This window comes from Dendropsophus ebraccatus, chromosome 8 (genome assembly GCF_027789765.1).
Source record: "Dendropsophus ebraccatus isolate aDenEbr1 chromosome 8, aDenEbr1.pat, whole genome shotgun sequence".
Taxonomy (NCBI): Eukaryota; Metazoa; Chordata; class Amphibia; order Anura; family Hylidae; genus Dendropsophus; species Dendropsophus ebraccatus.
In genome coordinates, this window is record NC_091461.1 from 53,749,082 (window position 1) to 53,763,169 (window position 14,088).

The 14,088-nt window shown below is 46.3% G+C and overlaps 1 protein-coding gene across 1 annotated transcript in view; it reads left to right on the top strand.

Moving 5' to 3' along the window:
• The window catches only part of TNKS2 (tankyrase 2), a 47,468-nt gene extending 36,051 nt beyond the window's left edge, over positions 1–11,417 (top strand). Inside the window, exons 26-27 of the mRNA XM_069980378.1 lie at positions 5,347–5,503; positions 7,266–11,417. Coding sequence (XP_069836479.1) covers positions 5,347–5,503; positions 7,266–7,328 — 220 coding nt within the window. The 3' untranslated portion in view covers positions 7,329–11,417. The remainder of the gene's footprint in view (positions 1–5,346; positions 5,504–7,265) is intronic.
• The last annotated feature ends 2,671 nt before the right edge of the window (positions 11,418–14,088 follow it).

Sequence of the window (14,088 nt, forward strand, 5' to 3'; positions counted from 1 at the left end):
CACCTACTGTTGGAAGTGATAATTACACCATTACATATAGGAAAATGGCTTGCATCAGGTTTTATTATGTCCTAGGTTCCTTGCACTGTTCCAGCAACCCTTAGGCAGCAGATCCAGCATTTTTGGTGCTGGTTGACCCCTCTGTGTCAGATTTTATATATATACAATTACATTAATACATATATACAACCACATGCACACAGACACATTCCCCATCAGATTCAGTGTTTCTGTGCCCTCAGAGAGATCCTTCTGCTACATGGTGTCACAAGTAGGACGGAACCAGACACATTACCCGCTATCAGGTGGGGTATCTGTGCTCTGAGCAGAACCCTCTGCTACATGGTGTCACAAGTAGGACTGAACCAGACACATAACCCGCTATCAGGCGGCGTATCTGTGCTCTGAGCAGAACCCTCTGCTACATGGTGTCACAAGTAGGACGGAACCAGACACATTACCCGCTATCAGGTGGCGTATCTGTGCTCTGAGCAGAACCCTCTGCTACATGTTGTCACGCAGGAAACAGAACCAGACACATTACCCGCTATCAGGCGGCGTATCTGTGCTCTGAGCAGAACCCTCTGCTACATGGTGTCACAAGTAGGACGGAACCAGACACATTACCCGCTTTCAGGTGGCGTATCTATGCTCTGAGCAGAACCCTCTGCTACATGGTGTCACAAGTAGCACGGAACCAGACACATTACCCGCTTTCAGGTGGCGTATCTGTGCTCTGAGCAGAACCTTCTGCTACATGGTGTCTCGGTAAGTACATGGAACCAGACACGTTACCTGTTTTCCAGGCAGTGTAATTGTGCTCTGAGCAGAACCCTCTGCTACATGGTGTCACAAGCAGGACATGAAACCAGACACATTACCGTTCCTAGGGGAACTACTGTGTTCTCGGGGCAGAATCCTTTGCTAATTGGTGTCACAAACAGGACATGGAACCAGACACATTACCTCTTACTATGCGGTGTTCCTGTGCTCTCACTACCGAACCCTCTGCTACATGGTTTGTCATGCAGGTTATGGGACCAGACACATCACCCATTGTCAGTCGTTGTTCCTGTGTTACTCAGAGCTTTCCCCTCTGCTACAGGACATCATAGGTACAACACATATCCGGTCATTCACATCACCCATTAGCGGGTAGTGCTTCAGACCTGCCTCTCATCTTCATGAAATAGATTCCTTTACTGCATGATATCACATACATAGAACCGGACACGCTACCCCCTCCCAGATGGTGGTACAAGGTTATTCAGAGCTTTGCCCTCTGCTGCATGATATGGATACAACTACCTGTAGTTCAGTGTGCACAGATTGGGGTATTCGGTTATACGATATAACACCTTCTTCAGGTCCACTCACTATACTGGTGATGCTGGGCTTTTCTCGTGTCCAGTTCACATTTACGTTGGGACACAGCCCTGATCTCTTCCCTGCTCCCAGAGCACACACTGTAGACCTATGTTACAACTGAAGACAAGTAGAGCTACAACGGCAACTCGCCAAAGTAGAGCGAAAATCAGATGCTTTATTTCAGGGACAGAGCAGTATACAAACAAGCGGTGCGTTCCACAGATAAGAGCAACGACGTTTCGCGCTTGCGCGCTTCAACTGGCTCACATCACATGTGAGCCAGTTGAAGCGCGCAAGCGCGAAACGTCGTTGCTCTTATCTGTGGAACGCACCGCTTGTTTGTATACTGCTCTGTCCCTGAAATAAAGCATCTGATTTTCGCTCTACTTTGGTGAGTTGCCGTTGTATCTCTACTTGTCTTCAGTTGTACAGTGGACTTTGGTCTTTAGCAACGAGCACCACCCGAGTGGTAATGTGCCACATGGAACGCTGGACTGTTGGAGTGTGTTGAATGTCGTAGTGCCTGCCTTCCTCCTTCTGCTTGTATATTGGTTAGTAGACCTATGTTACTTGTCTAGCTTTCATGTCTGACCAGGTACATTACCTGCTTCCAGACCAGGTATTTGTATCTCTTGTATGCTGGTCCTCGTGTTACCCTGTATATTACCTTTTCCTCCTCGTAGGACTTCCATGATCTGTGCCTGTCACTTCAGGGGATCATCATAGGGTAACTTGTTACTACACCATGTTGTCTTCTATATATTTCCCTTGACAAGTCTCATTACCTGCTCTCAGGCAGCGTAACCTTGGTGTCTTCCTGTTGGGCTGTATCATTTCTAAAGCCCTAGCATCCTGCTACATGTCCCACTACAGGTGGCCGGCAGCATACAGATCCGGTCACTATTTCTCCTGGTACTGTCAGGGCGGTTCTTCTGTCTTTCGTCTGGGCATAATGGCCACGTACTTGCATTTGTCTCGCTGGCTGTTCCCCAGTGGTATGGCTTGTATTGCTTAGACCGCCCCTTCTGCTATACTGCAGATGGTCCTCAGCACCGTTTGGTCTTAATTTCTCATGGTGCTCTACTTCCGGTAGCTGGCTTTGGTCAGCACCAGCCACTTTGCCTCTTCTCATTGATCTGTGTATAGTGAGGCCTCTCGGTTCCTCAGGTAAAACAGTAAAGGGTTTCTTCTACCCCTGGTGTAGGTAGGACATCAACTGCCTACATGACCATCACAGTACTACTATAGGACTTCTCCTTCTGCATCTGCTTATGGCCAACATAGCAAGTATTTAGTCTTCTCTCTCTTCGGCTGCTGCAGTCTCACAGGGTGAACATTCCTGTTTACTGCCTGTACTGTTTCTCTAATGCCCTCAGCACAGGTGTATGGTCTCTTCGTGGTCTAGCTCCTCCAGGTGTCCTTTTGGCCATATGGACTATGGGGCATTGTTCTCATTTCGGTGTTTTGCAGTTCTCCCACATACACCATTACTCCTTCTCTCTGGAGTAATGCACTGTTGTTCAAGACCCCCCTATCCTAGGGTTGGTTTTTTACCAGTCCAGCAAGGAAATCTTCAAACAGCCCTTTCCCTTCTCCACAAAGTTGGAATATTTAGTATAATAAGTATCCTCCAGATACTTTTTCTGAGGACTGTTATCCGATATAGCTTCTTTCAACAGGTGGGTGTGGGTGTGGGTTTCCGGCCCTCACTGGCCTCTATGAGCACTCCTGCTGGCCTTCCTTGTCCTTGGTCTACTTGTTGACCTGCCATGATCTCCAGTCGGGGCTCACGGTCCCCCTCTCTTATCTTGTCTCCCATGTGGAGTCCTCGAGAACTTAATCCCTTAAAGGTGTCCTCTCCTTGCAAACAGGGGTGTTCAGGGGCCCATGTCTGGCCCTACCTAAGGCTCTATCGTCTCCACACTCATCACATTCTGGCCAGGCTTACATCTATTCGGCAAGTTGCCAATTCTCTATCATCTTGTCTCATTCACTGTTAACGCCCCCTTGTTTCTCTGTGGCTCTGCCCACCAGAATGCATCTGGCTCTCGCCTTCCCATTGCCTGAGGCTCCGGTTGAGCTGGTTGATCCTTTGATCTCTTCCATGTGGCCATTAGTCCCCGCACAATGTTTTTTTCTTTCTGTTCTGCTCTTACCAAGCAACGTCTCTGCTCACATTTTGAGATGTTTATTTCTAGATCTAGTCTACATATGGGCTCTAGTCTATCTATTAACTGCTGTGCCCATTGCCAGGTGACAACTCCCGTGCCCATCAGCCTTACCTTGATTTTTCCCAGCTTACCGGCTTTCCTCTGCTCCTCTTTTCTGTCAGGCACTGCGGGGTACCAGGTACTACTGTACTCCTTCCAGGTCAACTTACACAAGATTCTGATCGCGGTTTTCCTTTCTCCTGCTCCTTCCTTTCCCTGAACTGCATTACGCTTGGAAAGCTTTATTCTTCATGTTACCATCTGTGTTTCTCAGATGGGGTTACTCATGTCATAGGCCATGGCTTCTCCTAGATTGCCATACTTCTCTTGTGCTCGATCTTTGTCTTCTCAGTGAAGACTGTTCTCCTAGGCCTATGGAGCTTCCAGCCTGGCCATTCTGCCCAGCTCCTTAGTAAGGGACGCAGCTTCTCCTGCATCTCAGGTGGCACTTACTATGAGAGACGCTCAGTCCTCTCTCCTTTATTTGACGCCTTAGACCTCTATGCGCCATGAAACACTTTCCAGTCTCTCCCGTCATGGTTGTATTTGCCTTTTTTCTGTTCTACCTCTGGGTAAGTCCCTGCCGCCTGTGGTCGCCTACTTGGCTGGGCGTCTCCTTTTTTTCTGCACATCTAGCCTACTAGTTCTGTTGGACTCAATGTTACATCATGTTGCTGGCTTACAGGAAGGCCACAACCCACTCTGTCTGCAGTGCAGCACATTGCTCCAGGGACTAGACACTCTTTCCTTTGCGGCGGATCCGTAGGGGTTTTTTAGGATGCATTCAGCATCATCCCTTGCTCTCTTCCTAGTTGATGGTTGTGTTGGTGCTATTCTGTGCCTTCTCACCGAACGCTTTTGTCTAGCGGTTATCTTTCCCACCCCATGGACTGCTTTTGGACGTCCCATGGTATCTGTGTCCCCCAATAAGACGCACAAGAAAAGAGGATTTTTTACTCACCATAAAATCTCTTTCTCGTAGTCTTCATTGGGGGACACAGCACCCACCCATTTTCTTTTGGGTTTTTCCTCGGTATGGTAGTTTTCTCCGTTTTGGTGTTATTCCTACTTTACCTGTTCTTGACTTCTCCTACTGCTCTTGTACAAACTGGTTTAGCTCAGTGCCTGTGGGCGGGTATATCCTGCTCAGGAGGAGTCACTTTCTTTGTTTCTCTTAGTGTCAGCGCCTCCTAGTGGCAGCAGCCTATACCCCATGGTATCTGTGTCCCCCAATGAAGACTACGAGAAAGAGATTTTACGGTGAGTAAAAAATCCTCTTATCTGCAACCTTGTAGCAACTTCATCAGCAACTTGACCTCGGATTGGGCGTCTCAGGATTACAAAGAAGCTTCAGAGTTACAGATCTAGTCGGCCAGGGACTCGTTTACATCAGAAGAGAGTAGGAAGAAGGTGGAGACGGAGAGATAAGTTCACACACTGTTTTTTGAGTCTTCAGCAGAAAGCAGCAGCTCCGAACTGGGGGAAGGAGACTGAATTAAGTATGGAATTAATTGTTTAACCTCTCCTCTGCAAATGGAGGACCCAGCACTGAATATTTGTGATTGGGAAACACGTTATAAACCATTCACCTGTATGCAGTACTGTATGCACCGGTTTCCTGTTCCAGTCACCATTGCATGAGGTGGATATGAAAATAACAATAGATCTGAGATTTCAGTTCAAATGTTCTGTCCCTTGCTGAATAACACTCACATATGTTCTGTGTCTTGCTGCATAACACTCACAACATTTGTTTCCTTTCAAACAGACAGCTGCTGTTTTGCCGTGTCACACTGGGGAAATCATTCCTTCAGTTCAGTGCAATGAAGATGGCTCATTCTCCTCCTGGTCACCACTCTGTCACTGGTCGTCCTAGCGTCAATGGGCTTGCTCTCGCTGAGTATGTGATCTACAGAGGAGAACAGGTAACATCACTGTCACTCTGCATTAGGTTGATTTTTGCAGTTGTTTAAGGTCAGATAGGTATGGGTATTTACTATATAACGTATTGAGAGAATTCCTCAAGGTGACTATAGTTAAAGGGGTATTCCAGGGAAAATCAATAATTTAGCAAAGGAAAGGGTTAACCAAGGTTAACCCTTTCCTAATATACTTACCTGTTGTTTACTGGCCCCCCAAGGAGATCTCCGGTCCGGTCACGTGATCTTCCAGCTTGTGGCTCGGATCCTCTTCTCCTTCCGGTTCGGTGATGTCACCCGGCCGGCGTCGCTCTCCGTCTCATTAGCAGCAGAGCACTGAACCCTGACTGGCTTGATAGCGTGTAGCCAATCAGGGTTCAGTGCTCTGCATTCAGTGCTCTTCAGAGTGGGGGTCCCCCGAGGCTGCAGTAAATTATCAGGGGTCATCGTGCTCAGTGCCGGTCACCAGTTACATGGGCCGGCACTGCACTACAGCAGGTAAATGCGGGGTCTAGCATCCATCATCACTCCGCAGAACCCCCACCCCCCGTCCCCTGTGTCAGCGATGCCGACCGAGTCCCCGGAGGGGATGCGGCGGGCGGCATTACTTCATTCATAGCTACCAGACACCCGGCTGCCCGCCGTATCCCTTCCCCCCAGGGACTCAGGGTCGGCATCGGTGGGGAAGTAATGTGTATCGGCTGCTGATCCTCCCCCCCCCCCCCCCCCCCCCCCCCCCCCCCGGCCCCCCCCTCACTGTGTCCCTGTCAGAGATCGCTCACCCCCACCCCCGGAGCGTGCTGCTGGCCCCGATCTCTGCACTGGTCTGAAGCACCTGTACTCAGCTGACAGGCGCTGTGTACGGAGCAAGACAGAAATCTCTCCTGCCTCACGGGGGGCGGGGGTTCTGCGGAGTGATGATGGATGCTAGACCCCGCATTCACCTGCTGTAGTGCAGTGCCGGCCCATTAAACTGTTGACCGGCACTGAGCCCGACGACCCCTGATAATTTACTGCAGCCTCGGGGGACCCCCACTCTGAAGCGTGTGGGGATGCAGAGCACTGAGCCCTGATTGGCTACACGCTACCAAGCCAGTCAGGGTTCAGTGCTCTGCTGCTAATGAGACGGAGAGCGACGCCGGCCGGGTGACGTCACCGAACCGGAAGGAGAAGAGGATCTGAGCCACAAGCTGGAAGATCACAAGACCGGACCGGAGATCTCCTTGGGGGGCCAATAAACAACAGGTAAGTATATTAGGAAAGGGTTAACTTTGGTTGACCCTTTCCTTTGCTAAATTATTGATTTTCCCTGGAATACCCCTTTAAGAAAGGAAGGGTTACAGCCCCTGCTCCAGAAGATGGGCCCCATAGATTACTATGGAATTGGTCTCCTGAAGCAAAATTGGGAGGTTCTCTTGTCTCCTAGCAATGTGTGGTGGTCTAAATACCAAAGATCTCTGACCGATCAAACGTTTTCACATATTTTTGAAATACTAGTAGTAATAGACATTTCTTCCATTCTATTATCCTCTTTACTATATGTATGTAAGCATTCATTGTTGTAAAATGTGGTTTAGCATATGCAGAGCATCATACTGGCAAGCTTCGATTGGTCGCATTGCTTAGATGGTCTTTCTTAAATGTCATATAATTGTATACAGATGGTTAACCTGCTTAATATCCTGGAATAAACTGTGTAAAAGTCTATTACAAAAGGTTAATGGTAATTGTTAGGAAATTGCTAATATGCATATTCATTGTTTTGCAGGCTTACCCTGAATACCTTATCACATATCAAATAGTGAAGCCCGACACAGCAGCGGAAGGATAAGAGCCTGGCTTCTGGACTCCACCACCTTCTCCGTGCACAGGACAAATCCTACATGGCAGCCGGAGAGTGACTTATATATACTAAACAATAGGAATACATTGTAACATTTTCAGAGACTTCAAGCTTTAAGTAATGTTTAGTGTATTTCCTGAACATTCACAAATCTTTTGTTTATCAGCACTTTAACAGACGCCATTCTGATAAAAATGGGTTTGTCTATATTTAATTCTACACAAAGAAATGTATCGCATTAACTTGAATTTTAATTCATTTTTCTTTTAGTTTTTTTTTTCTTTTTTTTCTTTTTATAATAACACATTGGAGCCTCTAACTGAATTCCTGTAAAGATGCTAAACTAAAATTGTGTATTTTAAAACACAGCATTTACACTGAATACAGTTCATTTGTACAACTGTAAATAAGAGCTTTTTGTACTAGCCTGGTATTTATTTACATTGCGTTGTAATATAGACTTTTAAAATGACAACTTGTACAAAGGACAAAAGAAATGCACACGTACTTTTATTGGACTGAAGCTTTGGGCTGTCCTTTGTGTACCACAATGCTGGCCGTTACGTACTCTATATCTGGATGGTTTGAAAAATTTCAGCGGTAAGACTGCCCTGAAAAATAGTTCCATTATTTGTAGTTATAGGGTTTTGCACGCACGATTACTCAACTATTAATTTAGGGATGAAAGTTTTTAATCTAGGGGAAAACCAAAATACTTTGTTTTATACCAAAAAAAAATTTAAAACTAAAAGAAAAAACAGCCATTTTCCCAATAAGAGGCATATATATTGATCAATTATGTTCACTTACCCAAGAGCCACCACACTAAATGAGTTCTAAATGAGTTTCCTGAGGAGTAGATGGTTAACAGGAACCTGGCAGGAGTATTTAGGACCATCAACCACTTATAGAGCTCAAGAATTCCGTTAACAATGATGCCCGTACATAACATAATAGTAAAAGCTACACCTCGCTTCATTGTGTATGCCCAGGAGGTTATGTAGAGTGGCACAAATGCAGCGTCTCAGGAGTCTGGGGCTGAGCTAAGAGGTGGGTTTGGGCACTGACTCTTGGCTTGTTGCAAAACCCAGATGATCATTGAAGAGTAATATTCAAACACTGTGTTCCGTTTTCATTACATACAGGCATTATTGTTAACTTTGTAGAGTGCTTTATTGCAAGTTGGTTTGGGGTCCTGAATCCTTATGGATTCCATGACTCTCATTTAAAAAACTTTGGATGATGTTGCACAGACAAAAGTCCCGATTAAACATGATTTTTTTTTTTAATTCACATCAGACACAACGTTTCGGCTGGTACTTCAGCCTTGGCTGAAGTACCAGCCGAAACGTCGCGTCTGATGTGAATAAAAAAAATCAAGTTTTTTCACAAGAAGTGCTGTCTCCTACGTTTACTATTGGATTGAAGCCGAATGGAAGGGTCCTGTGCGGTGAGGCGTGCACTCCATCTAAACATTCTTGATATTTTCCAGTGCTGTCCCAGTTTGATATTTTTATATAAAAGTCTCGATTGGTCAGATATTTCCAAATGAATTGTGTGGATCTGCAGATTGCAGAAGACTGGCTCTATACACTTGCAATGGAGCTCTTCTCCTGTAATAAGTTGGATTAAGTTGGGAGTAAAGTGCACTGTCCCACACTTCACCTGGCTGTATCTAACAGCTGAGGAGAACACAGAAACCCCAACCAATTTCAAACTGTTCCCGTGTCTTTGCAACATGTCAAGTTTGTTTAAATGACAGTAACTCTTTAAAAGCAAACAAAAAAATCAGGGCTGTTTTGTTCAGTGTAAGCTGCTGGTCAGTAAGTTATAGGACCATTCCACTGGTGTGCTTTTCAGTGGTGAATTTAATTGCTAAATCACTAGTCTATAGCAAATTACTAGGAAAGTGATCTCCTCCAGATACCATTGCTGCCACTTAAATGGATAATTCTGCTTTCTTGACATGCCTGGTTTAAGTTCATTACTAATGGAATAACAGTACAGGGGCATCTTCTCTTAGAACTTGATGTGTTGGTCTTTCTCTGTTCCTGTATGAATGAATTGACAACTGAACATTACTGTTTCCTTTATCAACAGGATGTATTCTTGAAACTTGATGATAAAAGAGCATCTAGGGGAGTATGTGAGGGTGCACCTCTTTAAGAAGTAAGGTGGTCATCGCTTCTCAAGTGTAGCGTCTGGTGCGTCCCCTGTCTGGAGACCATTTATTTGGTCGATTTTTGGGGTGGGGAGATGGAGAGGGAGCTTGCTGTGTCCTCACCGGGCATTGACCTATTGTTGCGGTGCTTCCAGGTTTATTGCACCCAAAAAAAAAAAAAAGTAAGGTGATAACTCCCTATTGTCAATTCATTCATACAGAAAGGAATAGTGCAACTGGGTTCTTGTATAGGGTGCTCCTGAATTGTTACATGGCAAAGGCAAGTATTTACAAAACGGACCTCTTCAGTGTCTCCATTTGTTTTAATGGATTAATAGGACAGCTGGGGATGTAGATTCAGATTTGTATTACCATTTGAAAGCAGTTTGCTAATGGAGATAAAAATATTAATGCTATTAATGGTCATGTGGACTGTCAGACATGAGCTCTCAGTATAATGGCATGTGTGGTCTTTGCCCATCGGAAGGATAACAAAGATCTTTATGCTGCCTGTGTCTGTACTGCAGGGGGCGGTTAATGAATGGCAGAGGGTTTAGACATAGGGGAGTGACTGGCAAGTGTGAGGTGTGGAGAAGGTGCCGGTGCTGAAGGGCTTCCAGTATTCCACTATTGCTTTATTGCTCTACTTAAAATTGCACCCTAAAATGTTCCTGAGCCACCAACACAAGGATTCCTTAGGGTCCATTTACACAGATTATCTGCCAAAGATTTAAAGCCAAAACCAGGAATGGATTTGAAAAGGGGAGAAATCTCAGGCTTCCCTTTATGACCTAATCTCAGTTTATAGTCTGTTTCTGGCTTTGGCTTCAAATGTTTGGCAAATCTGTCAGATAATCTTTCTGTTTAAATGGACCCTAAGTGTCATGATGATTTGGAACTGGAGTTCTACCCTTGAATGCCCCAATAATGTACATTACTGAGCAATAATTAAATAGTTTTAAGTATTCTGACTACATTTTATGTAGTGTCGTTTTTTTTTCTTTGATGCCATACTCCTGGTACTTGGGTTTACTAAGGCTGGGTTTACACATGTTGTTTTAAGTCAAGTCTAGGAGTGGATACAAGTGAGGAAAAAAATAAAGGAAACACTTCTATTTTTGTACCCCATTCCATTTTTGGTTCACAAAACAAACTGTGTAATTCCAGCATTAGAGTTCTTTATTCCTTAGTGTATCAAAGTTATATTCAGTCTCTGATCCTTTTGAGAAATTTATAAACTAAAAAAACAGTAAAAAAAATAAATAAAAATCCTGTAAGTTTTTTGTACCTTTTAATGGTGTCTATCTGCTAACACTGTTCCTGCAGTGTTACACATGTACGAGTTGGCACCATCCTGCATCCTGCTGCCTCTCCTCCTTACAGTGGGTCTATAAAGGTGTGCTGTCTGGTTCTATACCCTTCTACATGTAGACTTGTGTGTATACTGTAGGTAGGACAGCTGATTGTTGTTTTTTTTGGAAATTTTTTACCAATTTTTGTACCTGATAAACGTTTTGTGGCATACAGGGTCGGATGTATTGTTATAATAGGCAGTTGTCTTTCACTGAACACTACTACTCCTGCCCATAGTAGAGAGTGGGGGTTCAGCTACAATAGCTTACTCCATGGTTTTAGAACTCTTTGTGGAGAGTCATTTGTCACCAAACACAATGGAGAACTTTACATAACTTTATATATACTGTATACACTTTGCTTGGCATTTAGTCTGTAGCATTGGATGACTGTGTTATGTGCTTTCCTGTGTTCATAATAACAAATGTGCATTTGTCAAACTGATAAAAATTGTGATTGTTGACCAGAACCTTTATTGTGAATTTTATGGAAGAGGATTCTAGACTTTTTACAGTCATGCCTGCCTACTCTATTAAATTTTTGTGATGTTTAAAATGAAATAATTTGTTCTTGTTTTTGGAATATTTTGTATGAAAACAATGTCTAGTTTTAATATAGCGCTAACATGTCTCTACATATAGCATAAGCCTTGTGAATGATAAGTGCAGGAAACTTACATTGGTACTTCTACCAAAATAGATATTCCACCATAATTACCGCTCTCTGTGAACAGTGTTCAAATCCAGGTGCTAGGCCAAGCTACTTAGTAATCCAGGTCATGCAGAAATGGGACATGCACATAACTTTTATAGCAAAAACATTGCTTATATTCTTGGAAAAATATGCAAGTCCAAAATATCAGAACAAAAAACTTCATCCAAATGCAGTGACATCATAATTCGGTCTTCGTGCTACAGCAGCAGCGCTCTTTAAGTCAGCGCAAAGACCGAATTGTGCCGTCCTTGCACTTGGGTGAAGTTTTTCATTCTGTCTCTGTGATATTTTGGACTTTCATGTTTTTCCAAGAACGTAAGACTTGCTATAAAAGGAGTTTTTGCTCACCGTAAACTTTCTCGTAGTCTTCATTGGGGGACACAGACACCATGGTTATAGGCTGCTGCCACTAGGAGGCTGACACTAAGAAAAACAAAGCAAGTCGGCCCCTCCCAGCAAGCTATACCCGCCCACTGGCACTGAGCTAATTCAGTAGTGAAAAAGCAGTAGGAGGAGCCAAAAGGAAAACACCAAAAAAAGAAAAAAACTGTCTACACTCAAAGTCTGAAAACACAGGCCAACCGGCAACTACAACACAGACAAACATGGGGTGGGTGCTGTGTCCCCCAATGAAGACTACGAGAAAGAGAGTTTACGGTGAGTAAAAACTCCTCCTTTCTCGAGCATCTTATTGGGGGACACAGACACCATGGGATGTCCCAAAGCAGTCCCTTGGGTGGGAAAGAGAAAGAAATAACTTAAGGAGAAGGAGCCACCGCTGCCTGCAAGACCTTGCGGCCCAAGCTTGCATCAGCCGATGCAAAGGTGTCCACGCGGTAAAACCTCGAGAAGGTATGCAGAGACGTCCATGTGGCGGCCTTACAAACCTGAAGGGTCGAAGCCCCGTGCCGTATAGCCTAGGAAGCCCCCACCGAACGGGTAGAGTGAGCCCAGACTCCGAAAGGAGGAGCCTTACCCTTACAGCTGTAAGCCTGAGTGATGGCAGAACGAATCCAGCGGGCAAGAGTCGCCTTGGAAGCCGCCGATCCCTTGCGAGGACCCTCTGGGATGATGAAGAGGGAGTCAGAGTTGCGAAACGACTTCATCCGTGCAAGGTAGACGCGCAGGGCGCGAACTACGTCCAAGTGGTGAAGCCCCCGCTCCCTCGGATGAGAGGGGGCAGGACAGAAGGAGGGGAGGACTATAGCCTCATTGAGGTGAAAAGGCGACACGACCTTGGGCTGGAAGGAGGCCACAGGCCGAAGCACCACCTTGTCCTGATAAAAGACCAGAAAGGGGGCGGCAAGAAAGAGCGGCCAACTCCGATACCCGTTGAACAGACGTGACGGCTACCAAGAAGACCACCTTGAGGGAGAGAATAGACGGGCACGTCCCGGAGGGATTCAAACGGAGAAGACTGCAAAGCATCCAAAACCAGGTTCAGATCTGGTTTTGAACTGGATGACGATAAGGGGGGACGAGATGTGCCACTCCCTGGAGGAAAGTCTTGACCTGAGGAACCGAAGCCAAAGGTCTCTGGAAAAAAAACAGCGCGGAAACTTCACCCTTAAGGGAACTAAGGGATAAACTGGACTCCAGCCCTGCTTGGAGGAAAGCGAGGAGCCGAGCCAACGAAAAGGAAAGCAGGGGCGCCGAGCAGGCTTCACAATGGTGAAGGTAGGACTTCCAGCAGCGATAGTAAATCCTGGCAGATGACGACTTTCGCGCTCTGATCATCGTCCTGACAACCGCGTCCGAGAAACTACGGGATTTCAGAATCCAGGTTTCAACAGCCACGCCGTCAAACGAAGCGAGGCGAAATACGGGTGGCAGATCGGGCCTTGACTTAGAAGATCCGGACGGTCGGGAAGACGCCAGGGAGATTCATGAGATCCGCGTACCAGGCGTGTCGGGGCCAGTCCGGGGCCACCAGGATGATTGGAACCCCTTCCGCCTTGATTTTTCTCACAACCCGCGGAAGGAGCGGGAGGGAAAATGTAGGGCAGGCTGAACTACCGCCAGGGGATCACCAAGGTGTCTGACGCCAGAGCCTGAGGGTCCCGCGTCCGACAAACTTCGGCAGACGTCGGTTGATCCGGGATGCCATCAGATCCACGTCGGGCGTCCCCCATCTGAGACAGATCTGGGAGAACACCTCGGGGTGCAGGGTCCATTCCCCTGGATCCACACGTGCGCGACTCAGTCTGCCATCCAATAGTCCACCCCTGGGATGTGGACAGCGGATAGGACCAGCACGTTTACCTCTGCCCAGGAAAGGATCAGCGCCACTTCCGTCATGGCGGCCCTGCTGCGGGTACCGCCTTGATGATTCACGTACGCCACCGCAGTGGCGTTGTCTGTCTACGCGGACGGGGAGACCTCGGAGCTGCGATTGCCAGTGCAGGAGAGAGAGCCTGATCGCCCGTAGCTCGAGTATGTTTATGGGAAGCCGAGACTCCTGTGGCGACCAAGTTCCCTGCGCGGTGAGAGTGTTCCACTCCCCAGCCGTGCAGGCTGGCG